Raw genomic sequence first — 19,424 nt, 5'->3', positions numbered from 1 at the left:
AGAGACATTTATAGATCACGTGTGAAACTTGATCTCCCCGCAGTGGACCCAGAGGAAAGAAAAAAGATAGAAGTATTGTTTTTAAACAGATTTTTTCCTTTGTTTTTCTTTTTTTTTTTTTTTTTCCTCCCCTCTCCCCCTGCGAGGGCTGGCGATAAAAGGCCGGGGCGGCCAGCGCCGGCTCAGAGGGAGGAAATGCCGAAATCGCCGCGGTCGGAGGCGGCGGCGAGCGCCCACTGACCCACCCGGCACGGACCGGGCTGCCGGAGCATCCCCGGCCGTGTCACCCCGGCCCCGGGGGGACCCCCACGAGGGCCATGCGGTGGCTCAGCCTCGGCCTGGTGGCCCTGACCTGTGCCACGACGGCTCTGTGCGCTGCCGGAGCCCAGCGCCGGGCTCTGGAGGGCGGCGGCCGCCGGCGCTACCACCGCGTGCAGCACGGCCACTGCAGCTACACCTTCGTGCTGCCCGAGGCCGACCCCCTGCCCTGCCCCGCCGCCCCCGGCCCTGCCCCCGGGCCCGCCAACGTGCTGCTCCAGCGGGACTCGCCGGCCGGCAGCGCCGGGGCTGCCCAGCGCCTGCGGCACCTGGAGAGGGTCCTGGAGAACAGCACCCAGTGGCTGCTGAAGGTACGGTGTAGGATGGGGGGTGCGGGGGGACAAGCAGAGGGGCACTGTGGGCAGGGATCTGTGTGCAGCACCCACTCGTGCAGCATCCCTGTGGCACAGCTTGGGCACTGGGGCCTGTGCCCACCTGAGCATCCAGGTCAGCTTTTCTCTGCAGGTGTGCAGCTGGCATCAAGCACTGCCTGCATGGAGGGCATGCTTGCTGTGGGTTCTGCGGGTGCTGCAGCTCCTGGGTGCTGCAGATCACTCACCCAGAGCAATCCCCATTGAGGCTGTATTCCCTGTCCATTCTTGCCATAGGACTCCTCATTGTCCTGGCTGGGTTAGCTGTGCCAAGCATCCCTTGGGGATCAGCATTCCAAGTTCTGGGCAAGAAGACTGGGAAGGGGTTTGGCCAGTGACAGGGAGAGGGTCCCAAGGGCAGGGGCCACCAAAATCTCTGCAGCTTCATCATTTTCCCTCCTACAGGCTTTGCAAAAGCTCCCAGCACTTGGTGAGACTTTGTGAGGGACCCATGGCTCCACGGTGGGAGCAGTGGGGTGACACCCCAGAGGGGCTGTGTACCCACAGGGTTGCCACCCCCAGCCCCCACTGGCTCGCCCTGTCCCCAGTGCCTGAGGCAGGAAGCAGCATTTCCTTCCTGGAGCCCCCACCAGCTGAGTGTGGCTGCCTGCGTCAGACCCAGGAATAGCTCATCCCAAGGGACACGTCCCTGGGGGCCCTGAACCCCACAGCCCATGCCAGGAACACTGGGTACCTGCACTGATAAGAGGGGAAGCAGCTTGTGCCCAGCTGTCACTGACCCAGCAGAGCCACATGGCTGTCCTGTGCTGTGCCACCAGGCTGCAATGGGACCTGTGTGCCTCTGCAGTCCCATTTCCTGGGTGATGTCCCCGTGCAGCACTCAGGGATCAGGATGGGGCCAACACACTGAGTGGGGGTCCTGGGGATGGCCTGTGCCAGCCACGCTGCTTGGGTAGCCACCCTGGCTGTGGGGGACAGTGCAGGCGGCAGGGACGTGCAGGACATTCTCCCTTGTCCCCTCAGCCATCCTAGAGAACAAATTCCTCAAGAGCTGGGAAAACGCTGAACCGTGGCTCTGCTGGAAGCCAGCCCAGAGTGTTGCAGAGGGGTCAGCAGGGCCAGTGACAACCTGGCTGGTGGCACTGAATCTCTGTCACTGTGGAACCTGCTGGGTCTGCTGGGTGCACACGAGCCCTGGGGTCCCTGTGCCCTCAGCTCTCTGCCTTGGTGTCCCTGTGCTCTGGTGTCTTTGTGCCCTCTCAGGATGAGGGCAGTTTTTCTATGGCCAGGCAAGGCAGGGGATCAGGGTCCCACCACAGGTGCACATGGCTCAGTCCAGTGCAGACAGCCACAGGCAAAGTGGGACTGCACATCTGGGCAGCTGTGGGCAGCAATGCCCCTCACCACAGCCCCAAGGAGCACAAGGCAGTGGAGCACTGGGCAGCCAGTACCCCATTCCTTCCCCATCCTGTTCTATCCATCCCATCCCATCCTATCCCATCCCATCCCATCCCATCCCATCCATCCATCCCATCCCATCCCATCCCATCCCATCCCATCCCATCCCATCCCATCCCGCAGCGTGGCTCTCTCCTTTTAGAGGCAGCTTGCAGCTATGTTTTTTGCTGTTGTTCCTTAGCTTCCCAAATTTCAGCAGAGCTGCCCAAGAACGCTTGTTTTGGTCAGACTCCAGTCCTGAACAAACAAATGAGGGCTCAAAAGAGGCATTGGGTTCAGGGACAGCTCGTAAACAGCATTGCATCCCCGTCTGCTCTGCCCTGGCATGGGGAGCCCTGCAGGGTGCTGAGAAATTGGAGATCTCCTGGTACCCAAGAGGTTCCCCAGATCCCCTCAGGCATCTCCAGCACTGGCCTCCCCCAGGACCCCCATCCACGGCACCCTCCGCACTCAGCACCCCTGGGTGGGGACATGGCCAGGACCCAGCACACAAGGACACTTCTGTCTCAGGAGGAATTAATTTTAGTTCAAACACAAACACTTGATGGTGCCGCTGGGTCTAGGGGGGGACTCGGGGTGGGATGGGGTCTCTAGTGAGTCAGGGGCATTTTGGCAGCTCTGAGGTGCCTGAGGGGCTGATGCTGCTCACCCTGGGATGTGTGCAGCGGTGTGGGGAGCAGGTGAAGGGTTTTCCACCCACCTGTGATTCAAGGATTCCTGAGCTGGTGCTTGTGAAATGTTTAGAAATGCCAGGACAGGATAGGAACTGGGGCATAGGGGAGGGATGTGGCTGCAAGAAGGCAGCACAGGATGATCCAGCTGTGGGCAATGGGATCCCAGCATGGACACAGTGAGTGGCTGAGTTTCCTCCTGGGGTGACCAAAACAGCACCACAGCCTTTCCACAGCAGCTCTGCCCTTATGGTGCAGAAATGAGTCTCTGAGGCCAGGAGAGCCCAGCTCACATCAGCACCCATGAGATGAAGGAGGGGGGTTCCCAGATTCCCTGTCCTTGGCTCAGAGCCTGCCCCACTTGTGTTCTCTACGCCAGACATGCCTGGGGACACTGTGCCCCACTCCAGCTCCCAGGGAGCTGCTGGGGCCAGGATCCAGGGCTCCATCACCAGGGCTCTCAGCCTTCCCCGTGCCAGCTTGACCTTTTCTCTGGGTATGTTCTGCCCTCAGCTCACAGATATGTTTATTTAGGAAAAAAAAAAAAAAAAAAAGCAAGATTGAGAGGGAGAAAAGGCCTCCGCAAGCCCTGTGAAGCAACAAGATTAACGACGTGGTTAAAGGGAAACTCTCCAGCAATCCCTCAGCTCGGGGAAATGTTTTCCAGACGCGGCTTTCCGACCTTTCCCTGCTTCCTCCCTGAGAGCACGTTCCTGCGAGGGAAAATCCCCAGGGAAACGGGTGCAGGCAGTGCTGGCTGGGATGGTCAGCCCTGGGACCTTCCTGCCCCGAGACCCTCCTGCCCCACACGGATGCTCACCGTGGGGTGATGGTTTTGCCACTGCCTGTGCAGAGGAGGAGGAGGGAGCAGTGAGATTTCATCACGCCAAACAAGTGCAGAGCCCTGTGCCCTGGCCCACTGCCGGCCCCACTCCCACGCTGAGTATCCATCCCACCACTGCTGCCTGCTTGCCTGGTATTCCATGGTGCCAAACATCCCAGCACTGCTGCCTTCCTGCCACCGTGCCAAGCATCCCAGCAGCCCTGCATTCCCACCACGGTGCACAACATCCCGGCACCACTGCCTGCTTTCCACACTGCCCAGAGAGCAGCATCCCAACCCTGCTGATTCTGCTCCACAACCCCACAAGATGGCAGGGGGATGTGGGGCTCTGCCTGCACCATGGGGAGCTCAGGCAGGGAGCAGGGTCTGGGCGAGCAGGGAAGCAGCATCTGCGGGATGCAGGGAGCGGGGCAGCCCCCGTCCCTCCTGCTCTCAGGGGCCGCTTTCCCAGCGTGGGCGGCCCCTTCCGCTGCCTGCGGCCCCCGCCGAGGGACCGTGCCCCCAGCGAGGCCATCGCCCTGGGGAGGGGCTCAATGGGAACCTCATGGCGGGGCCACCAGAAATAGCAAAGCCTTTGGGAAAGGCGGCTCCCCCGCGGGCTGGGAAAGCGGAAGCGTCATCTCAGCTGTGTCCGAGCTGTGTTCGCAGCCACAGCTTCTTCCCAGCCCCGAGCACTTCCACGCGGTGGAGCAGCACCGGGTGCCGGACGCCCACCTTCCCTGGCTGATGGTGTCCCCTCGCCCTCCGTATCCCCGGTGGTTGGGGCTGGCAGCTGATGCTGATGGCAGTGCCAGCCACTCCCTGCCTGGCTGCTTGGCACAGGCAACCCTGGCTGGGCATCAGCCCCGGCTCGCCAGCACACCTGGGCACACAGAAGCCCATGCCAGGCCCCAGCTGGTACCACAGCCCAGGAATCTTGGCAGCCAGTGCCTGAGGAGCCTCCCCTGCAGCAGCTCAGCTCGCTCTGTCCTCTGATAAGATTCCAAGGACCCCGAGGTGGGTCAAGCCTTGTGGGGACACAGGGCTGTGCCTGGGGGCTGTGCCCAGGGTGCCAGGCCCAGCTGGGGTGCTGAGACAGAACCCAAAGAGGTGCCCAAATGACCCCCTGCACGCTCACCTCCCTGCACAGCTGGAGAGCTACATCCAGAGCAGCGTGAAGCCGGAGGTGGCCGAGCTGCAGCAGGCGGCGGTGCAGAACCAGACGGCGGCCATGCTGGAGATGGGCAGCTCCCTCCTGAACCGCAGCGCCGAGCAGAGCCGCAAGCTCACCGACGTGGAGGCACAGGTGTGTCCCCATGTCCCCGCCACCCTGAGAGGTACAGCTCGTGTGTCCCCATGTCCCTGCCACCCTGAGAGGTATGGCTCGTGTGTCCCTACATCCCCACCACCCTGAGAGGTACAGCTCATGTGTGCCCATGTCCCTGCCACCCTGAGAGGTATGGCTCGTGTGTCCCTATGTCCCCACCACCCTGAGAGGTACAGCACGTGTGTGCCCATGTCCCACCACCCTGAGAGGTACAGCTCGTGTGTCCCCACATCCCTGCCACCCTGAGAGGTATGGCTCATGTGTCCCCATGTCCCCACCACCCTGAGAGGTATGGCTCATGTGTGCCCACATCCCCACCACCCCAAAATGTGGTGGGTGGCACGGTTTGTCTGCAGATAAAAGCGATGCCCCAAGGTGACCCAGGGTTTAATGCACCCCTGCTGGAGGTCCCAGGGCTGTGTGCCAGAGACCGGCTGGCCCAGTGACACCAGGGGTGTGGTGTGGCCCTTGATGCCAAGAGTCCCCTCTGCTCCCGAGGCAGGTGCTGAATCAGACGTGGCGCATCGAGATGCAGCTCCGGGAGAATTCCCTGTCCACTACCAAGCTGGAGAAGCAGCTGCTGCTGCAGACCAATGAGATCCACAAGCTGCAGAACAGAAACAAGTAGGGGCTGGGGTGGCTCAGGGACTCCCACAGCCCTTGGACCCCATAGGGAGGCTGGTCTCTCCCACCTCATACTGCACCTTGAGGAGGCTTGAACCCCTCCACGTGCTGGCTGTGGTCCCTGGGGGGTTGCACAGCCCCAGCACGGCCACTGGGCTTTGGGTTCCCCTGGCTGGGCACATCCCAGAAGTGAGGGTACAATTCAGGGGGTGCAGCAAGGGATGGGGACAGCAATGGGTCCCTGCAGACAGGCTGGGACCGCTCTGCCACCCCATCACCGCTGCATCCCACTCCCAGCATCCTGGAGGTGCGGGTGCTGGAGATGGAAACGAAGCAGCAGGCGGAGCTGGCGGGGGCCTACTCAGAGAAGGAGAAGCTGCAGCGGCTGCTGAGCCGGCAGAGCGGCACCATCGAGGAGATGGAAAAGACGCTGCTGGCTGCCAGTGCCAACACCAGCCTGCTCCAGCGCCAGCAGCTCCAGCTCCTCCAGTCTGTCCAGAGCCTGGTGCGCCTCGTCTCCCAGGGCAGAGGTGAGCGGGGTGTGCGGGCAGAGTGGGGGCACTGGGAAAGCTCCGTGTCCTCCCAGCAGCGTGCCAGGGTGCCCCCTGTGGTCTGCTCAGCTTGAGTGACTTCCCCTCAAAAATCATAGAATCGTTCAGTCGTGGAATGGTTTGGGTTTGGGAGGGATCTTAAAGCTCATCTCATTCCAACACCCTGCCATGGGCAGAACACCTTCCACTAGAAAATTATCCACTCATTGCAACCAAGGAGCAGCTTGGAGCCCCAAGGGGGGGGTCCATAGCCTGATGCCATTCCCAGCCATGGCAAATCCCCAAGGGTGAGGCTGGTAGCAGCCCTGTTGGCACAGCTGCCTTGCTCAGCCCTCAGGAGATGGCACAGAAGATAAACAAATAATCTTAGTGAGCACAAAGGCATCCAAAGGGAGAGGGAAGAGCAGCAAAATCAGGGCTGCAGGGCCATCACAGTTTCTGCCTTCTCACTGTCTCCTCTGTCACAGCCATGTCACCTGGGCAGGAGCAGCAATTCCAGGACTGTGCCGAGGTGCGCCGAGCGGGCATCCATGCCAGTGGCATCTACACCCTGCACATTGCCAACCTCAGCGAGCCCAAAAAGGTGAGCACAGCCCAGAGAGGGCTTCCCTGCCCCACCCCAGAGTGTTGCCCACCCAGCACACCAGCTCCTCACCAATCCCCCTGTTGCCTGGCACATCCCAGGGCAGTTTCCCCACCCCATCCTCATCCAGCCTTGGGAGCTGCACAGGGATGAAGGCAGCACCCACAGGATGAAAGCAGGGCTGGCACAGCCTTCCAAACGGGGGCATAAAACTGATTTTAGGCACCCTGACCTATAAGCACCAGACCCCAGCCCCTGTCCATGGCCATGGAGGGAGGAGAGACCCCTCAGCCGGGCACCGGGCACAGCACACCCTTGTCAGCCCCTCAGGCAGCTCTAGCACCCACAGAGCACCCATGCTGAGCTGCCCAGCCTGGCAGGAATACACCTGGACACCCACTCCAAGCCACCCCCAGCTGTCCCTCTCTCCCTTTCAGGCATTCTGTGACATGGAGACAGATCGAGGGGGCTGGACCATCATCCAGCTTCGTGCCAACGGCAGCCTCAGCTTCCAGAGGAGCTGGAGGGAGTACAAGCAGGTGTGTGCCTGGCCGGGGAGGGGGACACCCTGGGGGCACCCCAGGCACCCTGAACTCACCCGCCCTGCTGCTCCACAGGGCTTTGGGGACGCGTCGGGGGAGTACTGGCTGGGGAATGAGGCCGTGCACCTGCTGACGAGCCGGGTGCCCTACGCCCTGCGGGTGGAGCTGCAGGACTGGGAGGGCGGCCAGGTGTATGCCCACTACGGGAAATTCCAGCTGGGGAGCGAGCGGCAGTTCTACAGGTAGGGGAGAGGCACTGTGGGAACGGCCACCCAGCATTCCCCATCTCTGACTGTCCCCAAACCCTGTGGGAACGGCCACCCAGCACTCCCCATCTCTGACTGTCCCCAAGCCCTGCGGGCAGCAGTGCCCAGGGGGCAGGGCTGGGTGTGGGAGGTGCAGGATCACCTGGAGCTTCACTGGGTTGTCCTGGTGTAGTTATGGTGCCAGGTGCCAGGCACATTGCTGTGATACTTTTATCTCTCCCTGGGCTTCTGAGAAGTAGATTTTTAATATATAAAATTGCATCAAGGCAGTGGGATTTGCCATCCCAGTGGAAGCAACTTGGGCACTTGCAGTGAGGCTCTTTGTTTGGGCAAGGGAGGTGACACAGCTGTGGCCACCAGGCATTCCCATGGATTTTGGGCATCCCGAGGCTGTCCATGTCCACGAAGGGACGCTGTGCTCCTAATGCTCAGCTTGCCATGGTCATGGGCAGGAGGGTAGAAAGCAGCTGAGGGCCTTCACTGCTGGGCTGGAGGTGGAAGCAGACCCCAGACATGCCCTGCAGCATCCATCCCATGCATGCACCGAGCTGACCCCAAGCAAGAGGACTGGAGGAGACTTGGGGGGCCCTCTCTGCCCCAGCATACCACAACCCCACTCTTGGGGGCCAAGGACAGGAGGCCAGGCTGGCACTGCAGGATCTCTGTCCACATCCCTGTGCTGTGTTCAGCTCATGGCAGCCCCTGAGCAGTGCTGGGGGCTCTGTGACCCCCCAGCAGCCAGCAGTGACAGTGGCTGTGTCCCGTGGGCACAGGCTGTCACTGCAGGACTACAGTGGCACGGCTGGGCAGCAGAGTGGGCTGGCACTGCAGGGCACCCAGTTCAGCACCCGTGACGCAGACAACGACAACTGCCTGTGCAAGTGTGCCCAGATGCTGTCAGGAGGTGAGTGGAGCAGGGGGACACCCCCATGCGGCACCCATGGGTGCCAGCCTGCGATGCCACCTCCCTGCCCTTCTCCCTTCCCACAGGATGGTGGTTTGATGCCTGTGGCCTCTCCAACCTCAATGGCATCTACTACCCCGCCCGGAACAACATCCGCAAGCTCAACGGCATCCGCTGGCACCACTTCCAGGGGCCCAGCTACTCCCTGAAGGGCACCCGCATGATGATCCGACCCTCCAGCTTCTGACGTGCCCATGGCAGTGCCAGCACTGACAGACAAGTCTGGGACAAGGGATGGTTGGGGCTAAGATGTCCCAGCTGCTGCAGGGAACCTTTGCCATGAGTTTATTTTTTACTCTTGTTTATCCCATTTTTCAGAAGTCTGCAGTGTCACCACGGCCATGCTGGAGGAGCCATGGGCAGGGGTGAAGGAGCTGGAGCTGGAGCTGCAGGAGCTGCAGGAGTGAGACAAAGCCAGACCTGCCAAAGTGGGCTCCAGAATATGGAAACCCCCTGATCTCACCTCAGCTTCTCTCCACAAATTTCTGCTGGGCCTCAGGGTTTTGTCTTGGGGACAGGGCTCCAAACCGCCCCCCCGCCCCCCCCACTCCCAGTGAAGGGGCTCTGAGAATCCCTGGGACCATGTGCATTCAGAGAGACCCCAGACATGATGGGGGCTTTGCCTTTTCACTGGTTTTGGATATTGTAAATCCTCCACCACCCCATTTTCCTGCAGGATTAGAGGAGCTGGATGAGACAGGAATCTTCATAAGCCTGGGGGCTGGTGGTCCCTCCTTCCCCTTTCATCCAGAAATGCAGAGGGCCACAGACTGTCCCCCTTCCAAGCATGGCCCAAGCCACAGTCCCCATGTATGGCAGGACAGGCACTGCTCCTCACGGGATGGAGCTGGGTTTCTCCAGCTCTCAGAAAGGACAGGAAGAGCAGGGGTGTGCTTGGGGACCTCCATGGGGACCTGGGATGGCCAGTGGCCCAGTTCTGGAAGGCCCTTGCTGGGAGCAGACACTGCAGAGGCAGGGGCTGGCAGGGCCCCAGGACTGGCAGGAAGGGGTTGGGGGGTCGTGGGTGGGGAGGGGGCTGTGGGTTGGAGGTGGTGGGTGCTGGCACCGACACCGGCTGTGCACGCAGCAGCGGGGGGGCTCCTGCTGCCTGCCCTCATCACTGTCCCGAGGCACCCGCTAATTAACGCTGATTAAAGCACGTGACGTTGTTGGCGCTTCCAGAAGATGCTCATCAGTGGGGAATAATTAAAAAATGGAAAACACGGGGGGCGGTGCTGCCAGTTTTCCTTCTGTCCTGGCTGTCTGCCTGCACCTCCTGCCTGCTCCTGGGGCACCCATGGGGAATCTCAGCACACAGGGTGAGGGTGATGGACGTTTCCCCGGCTGTCCCTCCTCCCTGCAAATAACTGATGGCCTCAGCTGTGCTCCCCATGAAACCGGAGCCACCGGGAAGCAGCTGCCAGGGAAAGCGATAGGGAGAGTGGGGCTGTCCTGCTGTCCCCAGTGGGGACATGCAATGGGGGGGGGGGGGGGGGGGGGCATTCTGGGGGCGGGGGACACGTGTGTCTGAACGTGTCTGTGCCAGGGTTTCATGCTGGCAGTCCCATGGGTGGGGGTCAGATGGAGACTCCTGGTTCGGGAACGAGGCTGCTGTGTGTGCATCTGTGTGTGCACATCGAAATACTGCTCACAAACACGTGTGGCACATGGACACACAGACATCCTGCATGCACACATGAGCACACAGGGCTTTGGATGGCCATGTCAGGTCCCATTCATGCAGGGCATGGGACACCAGAGCCACACCAAGGACTGGCAGCACCTGAGGGACATGTGGCTGCTCAGCCTTTGCCTGGCTGGGGACTGGTGGGCCCCCCCTTCTCCTTAGCAATAGCAACAAATTTAGACCAAGCCCTGGGACACACCACACTGAGGAATCCAGCAGCACAGCCGGTCCCAGCCACCAGCGAGGATCTGGTTCCCTCAGAGATTTCCCCAAGGGCTAAGCCTGTCCCCAGGCGATTGCCCAGGGTCCCTGTCACCCTCTGGTTTCCGGGGTGTTTTCCCTGAGGAGGCACCCAGTGCCCCACGTGCCATCATTAAGGATCCCCTGGGTGTGCGTGTCCTCCCCAGAGCACTTCATCAGCCTGACTCACAGCCAGATGCCATCCTCGTGTCCTGTCACCACGTCCTGACACCACATCCTGCCCTCCACATTCCCAGCAGCTGGACCTGACAATAACCCAGCAGGAGTCACGTGGATCCTTACACCCTAAGCAGGGGATCTGTGTGGACACACAATAGCGCAGAAATCAAGCTGGGGTGGTAAATTTTTCTTTATGACAGCTTTTTTGGGGACTCCAAGCACTGGATGGAAGCCCCAGTCAAGGGGCCCATGGTGCTGCCCTGGCCTGCAGCTGCTGGGGGGCTGCCACTGAAGGAAGGCAGCAGCAGGTCCAGCTCCAGATAGAGTCCCTGGGTGCAGGTGCTCACTGGTGGCTTTGATGTCACCTTCCCCAGCAGACACCTGGCTGCACGGGACATCAGGAGCACGGTGACTGCAGGGCACAGGTGCCAGGAGAGCTGTGGTGCCGTGTGAGGCTGCCCTGGGAGAAGCACGGGCGCTTTTCATCTTCAAAGCGCTCTCTGCTCCCGCTTTCATCCCAGCCCACCTGGGAGCTCTCTGCTATTGCCGCCCCCATCTTCAGTTCTTGGAGAGCCGGGACCTGGCCAAGCTTTGCAGCAGGGAGGGAAGGAGGCAGGGGAGGGTGCATGGCACAGAGGGGAATCCCAGCAGCTGGGGCTCTGCCGGGACCTGCCAGACCCAACCGCCGCCCTGCCGTGGCCGCCGGGCCCCGCGCTGGCACGCTGCAGCATGGAACCCGTGACTCCCTCCCAGCACCCATCCCCTCAGCTCCCATCCCAAAATCCATCACCCCAAGAGACAACACACAGCCTCCAAAACACAGGTATTTAATAAAACTGGCTGCATTATAATAATTATTATTATTTACAGATCAAACATAAGGAAAAGAGTAGAAAAGAGGAACTGTTGTCTTCATAAATACCAGGCCCAGCATGGTGGGGGCTTCTTGCCCACTGGCAGCCAGGAAGGGGAACACAGGCACCTGCAGACACTCACACAGACACACAGCCCCGGGCAGCCTGAAGCAGGGGGTCAGATTTCCCCCTCACCCCTCAAAGCACCAGGCTTTTCTTCAACAATAAGATGGGACCACCAGGATGTGGCCACCCCAGACAGTGGGACCCCTTCCATGGAGGCTGCAAGGGGCAGCTCCTTCACAGGTGCAGTGTCCCTGCTCTGTGCAGGGGGACCCAGCCCCTTGCACCCCACCCTGGGATGCTGGTGAGGAGCAGGACAGGCAGGAGCTGCCAGCAGTACAGGCAGGGCAGCCACACTTGAGGCCCTGTGGGTGTTGAGGACCAGCCACACACCCAGGGACATGTGTCCTCTCCTCTGCCTTCCCATGAGCTTGGGGAACCTGGGTCTCCAGTGCTGGGCACAGGGGTCTGACCATGGATCCCTGGCCACATCAGGCCAGCGATGCTGTGGCACAACAAGGCTGAGTTCAAGGGTCCTGTCACCACCAAGACGTCCCTGCTCCTCCCAGGGCACAGCCAGCGCTTTGTCCCCATCCAGCACTGCCCACTTATGGGCAACCCATCCCCAGTGCCCACCACGGCACTGCTACACATCGGAGACCTGCTGGGGCTCCCTGGCCTGGCGCAGCCCGTAGAGCCACTTGATGACGCGGGCGTTGCGCTCGATGATGGAGATGCCGTAGGGCACACGCTCGGCCGGCCGCCCCTCTGGCGTGGCGGCGCTGGGCGGCGAGTGGCCGCCCTCCGAGCTGGCCGTGCTCACGCTGTGGAACTTGAGGGACACGATGTCAGAGCTGGCGCGGGCGAAGCGCTCGGCCCCCATGTCCTGCATCTCCTCGGGGTCAAGGCCGCAGTAGTTGAAGAAGCGCTCCAGGTCGGCGGTGGCCCGCGAGAGCCGATCGCTCAGGTCCGACTTGGAGCGGTGCAGCAGCGGCTGCCGGCGGGCGCTCTCCGGGCGGGCGGGTGAGCTCCGGGACGGGGTCACAGGCAGCCCACCTGGGATGGGGGATGCAGGCAGCGGTGTCACTGGGCTCCGCGGAGCTCCACAGGGACGGACGTCCACCCTCCGCACGGCCACATTGCCGGGGGGCTTGGGGGTGGCCGGGCTCTCCGGTGGCTTGAGAGCCCCCTCCACCGCTGGCGCTTCCGCCCGCCACCTGCACTCCCTGCCCAGCGGGCTCTCGGCCTTAGGGAAGGGGCTGTCACAGAGGTTGATGAGGTTGTTGAGGATCTCCAGGTCAAGGGAGGTCTTCGGGCTGGCAGCATCGGCGCGGCGTGGCCCCGGGGGTGCCCTGCGGCTGGGGGTGAGCACAGCCCGGCGCACCCCGGGGGTGAAGAGAGGCTGCTTGAGCAGCAGTGGCTTCACCGGCTCCTGCTTGGTGCTGACGACCTTCTGGCTCTTCACGTACTTGGCCTTGTCGGCCTCCAGCCTCTCCACCGCGCTGGGTTTCCCGGCCCCCGGCTCGGCGTGCCGGCGGAAATACGCGGGCCCTTTGCGGAGGATACGGACGGGCATGGCCGAGGTGAAAGGCGCCGTCACCGTCACCCCCTTCATGGTGTCACCGGCTTGCAGCGCCTCGACGGGCATCCTCCGTGCCGGCACCGGGACACGGCTGAGCGGCCGCCACGGGCAGCGAGGGGCTCAGGTGCCGTCGGCTGCGGAAAGGGGCCGGAGTGAGAGCGGGGCCGGAGTGAGAGCGGCGGCGATGCTGCCCCTGCCCGCGCCCCGGCCCCACGGCAGACAAAGGCAGCCCCGGCTGTGCGGTACCGCACTCGCTGCGCCCCCGGCTCCGGGCTGCCTATTTGAAGGCGGTCACCACGCCTCCGCCGCCGCCGAGCCTCCCCGACAATGCCCCGGCCAATCCGCGCCGCACGCCTGCTTCAAACCGCACCGGGGCCAATGGCGCCGCCGGGGAGGGCGCCCCGGTCCCGGCGAGGGGCGCCCTGGGGAGAGAGCGGGGGCGGAGAGAGCCGAGCACCCCTCACTGATGCTCTGCCCAAGCCGCAGGTTCCGGGGGTGCATCGCCCGCATCAAGAGGAGCATTGTATGTGCCCCTCGTACGTGCTCAGGGGTGCACTGCCCACATCCAGGGGGGCATTTCCTTCACCCAGGCGAGCATCGCCCACTCCCAGGGGAGCCCTGATTGCTCCCAGGGGTGCCTCATCTACATCCTTGCATCACCCATGCCCAGGGGTGCATTGCCTGCTCGCAGGCGTGCATCCCCCATGTCCAGGGTTCCATCACCCACCACCCTGCCGGGCTGGTGGATTCCGTGCTCCGCTCCCTCTGCTGTTCCCTCAGCTCTCGCAAACTCCGGGGCTGCTCCCAGGCTCCCTGCTCTCATCCTGGAGCTCCTTGGAAAGTAAGTGGAGTACACGGGGGTTTCCACTCGTGCTTCCCCGGCGTTCTCGGGGCAGCGTGAGGCCCTGTGCACCCGTGTCCTTGGGTCCCTGCCAACCCCAACAAGCGCAGCCGCCACAACGGTCGCGCAGAGGCACCAGCCCGCCCACAGCGAAAAGGGGGGGGAGGGCACCCAAACCCTACACCCTTCTGCAGCCCCCTGACCAGAGGTGGACACCCCCAGAGTAGCCCAAATACCCAGAGGGGCTCAGCAGCCGCAGGGCACACAGGAGTATATGTGGGTCAGACCCCCTTCCCCACCCCAACCCCTTTACCAAGCTGCTCTGAGATTCCTCCTGAGGGTCCCGATTTGGGGCACTGATGAGCCCGAGGATGTGACAGCAAGCCCCAGCACTCACCGGGTGCAGAGGTGGGCAGGGCAGGGCCGGTGTGCTGTGGCCTCACTCGCTCCCGTGGCAGCCCCGAGCCGGCAGCTGCCACTGTCACCCTGCTCACCTGCGTGCACAAACTTCCTGGGAGCAGCCCAGAGCCTGTCCCAGGGGTAGGAGCCAGCCCTGGTACCCACAGCCCCGCCGAGCCGTGGCTGAGCCAGAGCTGAGCCATGTCTGCACCCCCTACCAGCCCATGGGTGCCACATTCCCAGAATGTGGACCCCAGCAGGATCCAGATTGCACACAGTGCATCCCCCTGACACGCTGTGACAGACGAGTGGCCATGGGGAAGGCTGGCTGCCCCTCTCCCCGTCCTCATCCCCTGCCTGGGGGCACATGCTGCCTCCTGACCTGGAAAATGTCTGCAGGGGGGCGGCCAGGCGTGGTGACAGCTGGGAACGGTCCCAGCACGGGCACAGATCCTCCCGCCTCCTCCCCGGGGCAGCTTTCTGCACCCCTCTGCCCAACCCCTCGGGTCCAGTGCTGCCCAGCCCTGTGCCAATGGCCAGGGGCTTCACTGCCCTTGTACCTGTGCCCAGCACAGGGAGGGCTCCCCGGTTCAGCACAGGGGTGCAAAAGTGTCCCCCAGGCAAGGCAAAGTGGGAAAATGTCCCCATGTCAGGCTTGTACCAGACGGTCAGCTTTGTACCAGAGGCTCAGCCAAGCCACAGAGGAGATGGCTGCGAAATCCAGGGACAAGGACGCAGGAGCCCCAGCACAGCCACCAGTGGCCAGCTTGGGGACCCCTCCCCAGCACGGACAGCCCGGCCGGGCACAACCTGCTGTTCCACATTCCTGCAGAGCTGAGCCACTGCTCTGGCACGGCCACACCAAGCTGGGCCGCACTGAGCGAAGCGGAGAGAGCGGAGCCGCCCTCCAAACAGCCCCAAAAACTTGGCAACATAATCCCCTACCCCAAACCCAGTTGGAGTGTGGGGATCTGAGCTCTGGGCATTGCCCAGTGTGGCCCCAGCTCCTCTCCCTCCTGAGGTGGGCAGTCCAGCCAGGCTCATGTGGCACACCAGGTCACCTCCAGCCTGGAGGAGCTGCTCCAGAGGCACACGGTTGTGACCCCTTCACCGGCTCACCCAGCCCCACTCCACTGGCACTGGACCAGCACGGGACCAGCGCCACCTCTGCCACCCACCTGGATTGGCCCTGTGGTGTGGGAGCTTCGTCGGCCGGATCAGCTGCCACCCTTCTTCTCCGTGCTGTCTTTCCGAGGGTGTCCCGATGGTGTCCTGCTGTCCCCACCCTCCCCTGCTCCCTGTCCTCCCCGTCTCCCCGCTGATGGCGGCTGGAGGGTGCTGGAGCGGTTCTGCTGCCGCTGAGTCAGCGCCGGGCGAGGACGCCCTCCGAGGCAAATCAGCGCTCCCATGGGATGGAAAGCACAGGGCATTCCTCCTCCGTGCCAGGCTGCGTCACGCAGCGCGCCGGTGCCCGGTGACGTCCCAGGTGCCGGTTCAGCCCGCGGTGCCAGCTGGGCAGCCTGGATGCACACACGGCCCAGGGTGCTCACAGTGACAAATCCAAAATGCTTCTGGATGTCACTGCTCGCTGTGGGCAGAGGGTGCTGGTGCTGGGTTAGGGCTTCAGGGATACAGGGGAAATTCCCAGCCTTGCTGTGGGCTCCCAGATTCCCTCATATCACTGGTATGGGCAGTTGGCAGGGCCTACTCTCATTTGGAAATCTCATCTTGTTTCCCCATTCACCCAGCAGCAATAAACTCCGAAACAGAGGAAAATAAACTGGATAGCAGGAGAGGTGACAGACTGGAACACGGTCACCAAGCCTGCAGCCACCTGGACCTGCTGGCCTGAACCCAGCCCAGGCAGGGTGGCTCCTGCCCCATGGTCCAGGCATCTCTGTTCAGCTCTGCACAGAGGGAATGAGCATTTGGCTCATGTTGTGGAGCTCAGTTACAGCCCTGCATTGTTCAAACAGCTCCTGGGGCAAGACAAGGAGCTGGTGGAGAGAGGAGGGCCAAGGAAAGCACACAGTCTGGGAGCCAGAGGGCTGCCCTGAGCCCAGATTCACACAACGGGCTCAGCTAGAAAATCCCAGTTGGTGGGCGAGGGCAGAGCCCGCAGGCTGCGTCCCCCCACAGCTGCCGAGGCGCAGGCAGGAGGTGCAGGAGCTGCTCGGGCACGTCTGGCCCTGTTGGAGCAGGGCGTTGGATCCAGGCAGCGCCCCAAGCCTCGCCCTCCCCGGGAGCATCCCGGGACATGCCCTGGGAGGGCAGCCTCCTGCAGGAATGCTCCCCTAGCACCCGGTGCAACTTCCCCACTGCTGCCCCAGGAACACGTGGACTGTGTTTGTGAGCACAGGGACAACGAGGCGCTGGCAGTGCCTTTGCTCTCACCTTCTACAGACACCCTTGTGCCACTGCCAGGACCTCCTGGATGCTAAATTAAGCTGCAAACGAGCAGAAAACACACTCAGCAGCCAAATCCCCCCTGGAAGTGATGGGTGGAGGCAGCTACGGGTGCCTGGCAACACCTGCCAAGCCGCAGGGCTGGGGCTCGGCAGTGTGGACACCCCCATGCAGAGGCACCCCCAGAGCTGAGAGGTCTCCAGCCCCTTCAACTTGAGTGTTAACTCCCAGTGTTTTATTCCAGCCCATTGCTGTGCCCAGACCGAGGATAAGCCACCACCTGCTCCTGACTCAGTTTCCCCAGCAAGAGATCTACAGAGGTGCTCCAGTAGGGACATGGGGACAGAATGGGGAGGCACTGGCTGCACCCAGCATCGCCCCATTCCCTGTGGGCAGAGGGAATGATGCTGCCTGCACCCGGATGCTCACACTCGGTCTGCGCTCAGGGATCCGGGAGCCAGGGAGGTGACAGATGGGGACATGCTGGGCACGAGGCCTTTGTCTGGCCGGTGGTGGCGGCGGCACAGACCCACAGATGGCGGCTGCCGTGGGGCCGTGGCTGCAGCCCATGGCCAGGCAAGCGCTGGGCCCTGGGGATCCGGCCCTTTTGTTGGGGTCTCACCTCCGGCAGCGGCCCCTTCCCTGCTGCCCCCCACCAGCCTTTCCACTTTCAACTTGACCTGCTCCTTTCACATGGAAATGGAATGCAAATAGGGCTGGGGCTGCCAGGGTCTAGGCTGAGAGCCGCCAGCAGGTCCCCAAGTCTGGGGGTCATACCCTCTCAAATAGGGTGGCCAGCAGACCCTGCAGTGAGGGGGTCCCCTTGTCCCCCAGCAATGGAGCAGTGGCCACGCTCTGCCCAGGCAGACCATCCCCACTCCTCACACATGGAAGAAGATATTAGGGGATGGGTCTCACTAGGGCTGAGCTCAAGGACAGACCCCTGCTTTCCTGGGCTGCCGATCTTTCCATGCCACCCTGCCACCCCCATGGCATGAGCAGTGTGCCCAGCCTGGGATCCCCTCTGCACCCCCTGGCATTGCAGTTGGGATGGGCTCCCCAGCCCTGGCTGGGTGAGGAGGGGGCTTCCTGGAGGGATGGTCATCACAGCCCAGCAAAGTCCCGCCGGCAGGGACCACTCGGCTACCAAATGTTGCCATCTGCTCCGGGGCCTTGGCTCGCATCTGCTGGGGCTGCGGAGGGGCGAGGGGCCCGGGGCCGGGAGTTCAGCTGCGGGGCGGGCAGGGGGCGGAGAAGGCACAGGCAGGGCGGGCAGCACGCGTCAGGTGCATTTGGGTGAGGAGCATGAAGGGGCAACACGGGGGTCCCACTGCCTCTGCCCTGTAGCCATTGGCCCTTGGGAAGGGTCTCACTGCCGGCTGAGCCGCCTCTTTGTGCCGACAAATTAAACACAGGACAATTGCCATCCCCTCCCTGTCCCCATACCCATGGACACACCATGACCTCAGCTGCCCCGCGCCCACCCCAAGCTCCCTGCGCCTGGTTTCCCCAGTACCTTGCACCTGTTCCCCACCTTCCAGGTTCCCTGGAGTCCTGTACTGGTTTGACTGGGATAGAGGTCATTTTGCCCATAGGAGCCAGGGCGGGACTGTTTTGGAGTTGTGCTGAAAGCAGTGCTGATGACCCAGGAGTGTCTGATCTTGCTGAGCTGTGCACACAGAGCCCCGAGGACTTCTCTGCTCCTCCCGCTGCCCCACCAGTGAGTAAGAGCGCTGGGGGGACATAGAAATTGGGAGGGGACGTGGATGGGACAGCTCTGACACTCCCCCTTCCCCCCCACCACCCCAGGATACCCCAGACTGTAGGACATCCTTGCTTTTTCTATTAAGCTGATCCGTCAGTTTAGTCCATTTTATCATTTTATCTTTCCCCATTTTGTAACCCATCCCACCGGGGGTGTGTGTGTGAGTGAGCAGCTGAGAGGGTCTGAGCTGCCTGCTGGGATTAAATCGCAGCAGCACCTCAAACTGTGACCATCCCCCCTCCACTGTCACCCAGTGCCCCGGCAGCCCCGGGGACTTGTCCCCACTACACCCAACGGTCCTGGCTGCCGTGGGTGCTCCCACAGGCGCAGGGCAGGCTGGAGGAGCAAACTGCGGTCCCCCGGAGGGACAGGAACAGGTACGGGCACTGCAGAGAGGTAGGGCAGGGAAGCAGGCGGGGAAGCAGACGGGAGAAGGCAGCCCGGGGTTTGGCAGGGCTGCAGCCCGCTCTCCCAGCGACACCCGGTGGGTGCTGGGGGAAGAGCCGCCATGAGGCATCCTGGGGCGGTGGGTCTGGGCTGGGAGAGGGGGGATGGCTGCTGGGGGTGACCAGGGGTCCGTGTCCTCACCCGTGTCACCTCCCGACCGGTGCAAATGGCTCATCCGCTGGCTCGCGGCTTGGTCCCCGCAGTGTCCCGAGGTGGGACAACTGCCACATTCGGAGGTTCCCCAGCGCCCCATGCCAACCCCGTGACCCCGCAGAGATCCTGATGGGGACAGGAACCGTCATCGGGCGACACTTGCACCTGCAAGAAGAGTCTGTGATAGGTGGGACGCAGTTCAGGCGGGGACAAGGACAAAGTCCAGGACACCGCCAAGAATAATAACCCCCCTGAGCTGGGGACTTTGCCAGCCGGGACCAAGACGAAGAGCAGAGCAGGGCCAGGCTGTCACCGGTCCGCATCCGGAGGTGGTGACGCGCCCGCCTC

The 19,424-nt window shown here is 62.6% G+C and overlaps 2 protein-coding genes across 3 annotated transcripts; one reads left to right on the top strand and one right to left on the bottom strand.

The window, feature by feature from the left end:
- Positions 1–230: 230 nt before the first annotated feature.
- Positions 231–9,462, top strand: ANGPT4 (angiopoietin 4). 2 transcript variants are annotated; one of them, XM_036396043.2, is made up of 10 exons: positions 231–629; positions 4,753–4,908; positions 5,432–5,553; positions 5,851–6,083; positions 6,572–6,687; positions 7,125–7,226; positions 7,305–7,471; positions 8,269–8,399; positions 8,486–8,679; positions 8,778–9,462. In XM_036396043.2, exons 1-9 carry the CDS (start codon positions 318–320, stop codon positions 8,644–8,646), a joined length of 1,500 nt encoding a protein of 499 aa, XP_036251936.1. In that variant the 5' UTR covers positions 231–317; the 3' UTR covers positions 8,647–8,679; positions 8,778–9,462. The 2 variants fall into 2 exon arrangements, with proteins under 2 accessions (XP_036251936.1, XP_036251935.1); XM_036396042.2 differs by having other exon boundaries at positions 8,486–9,462.
- Positions 9,463–12,027: 2,565 nt separating this feature from the next.
- On the bottom strand, positions 12,028–13,148 carry FAM110A (family with sequence similarity 110 member A). Its single transcript, XM_036395739.1, has one exon. The coding sequence runs from the start codon at positions 13,129–13,131 to the stop codon at positions 12,130–12,132; it is 1,002 nt and encodes a 333-aa protein (XP_036251632.1). The 5' UTR covers positions 13,132–13,148; the 3' UTR covers positions 12,028–12,129.
- Between the last annotated feature and the right edge of the window lie 6,276 nt (positions 13,149–19,424).

This window comes from Molothrus ater, chromosome 17 (genome assembly GCF_012460135.2).
Source record: "Molothrus ater isolate BHLD 08-10-18 breed brown headed cowbird chromosome 17, BPBGC_Mater_1.1, whole genome shotgun sequence".
Taxonomy (NCBI): Eukaryota; Metazoa; Chordata; class Aves; order Passeriformes; family Icteridae; genus Molothrus; species Molothrus ater.
The sequence above is the reverse complement of the archived record's forward strand: the minus strand, read 5'-3'. Positions and strand labels throughout refer to the sequence as shown.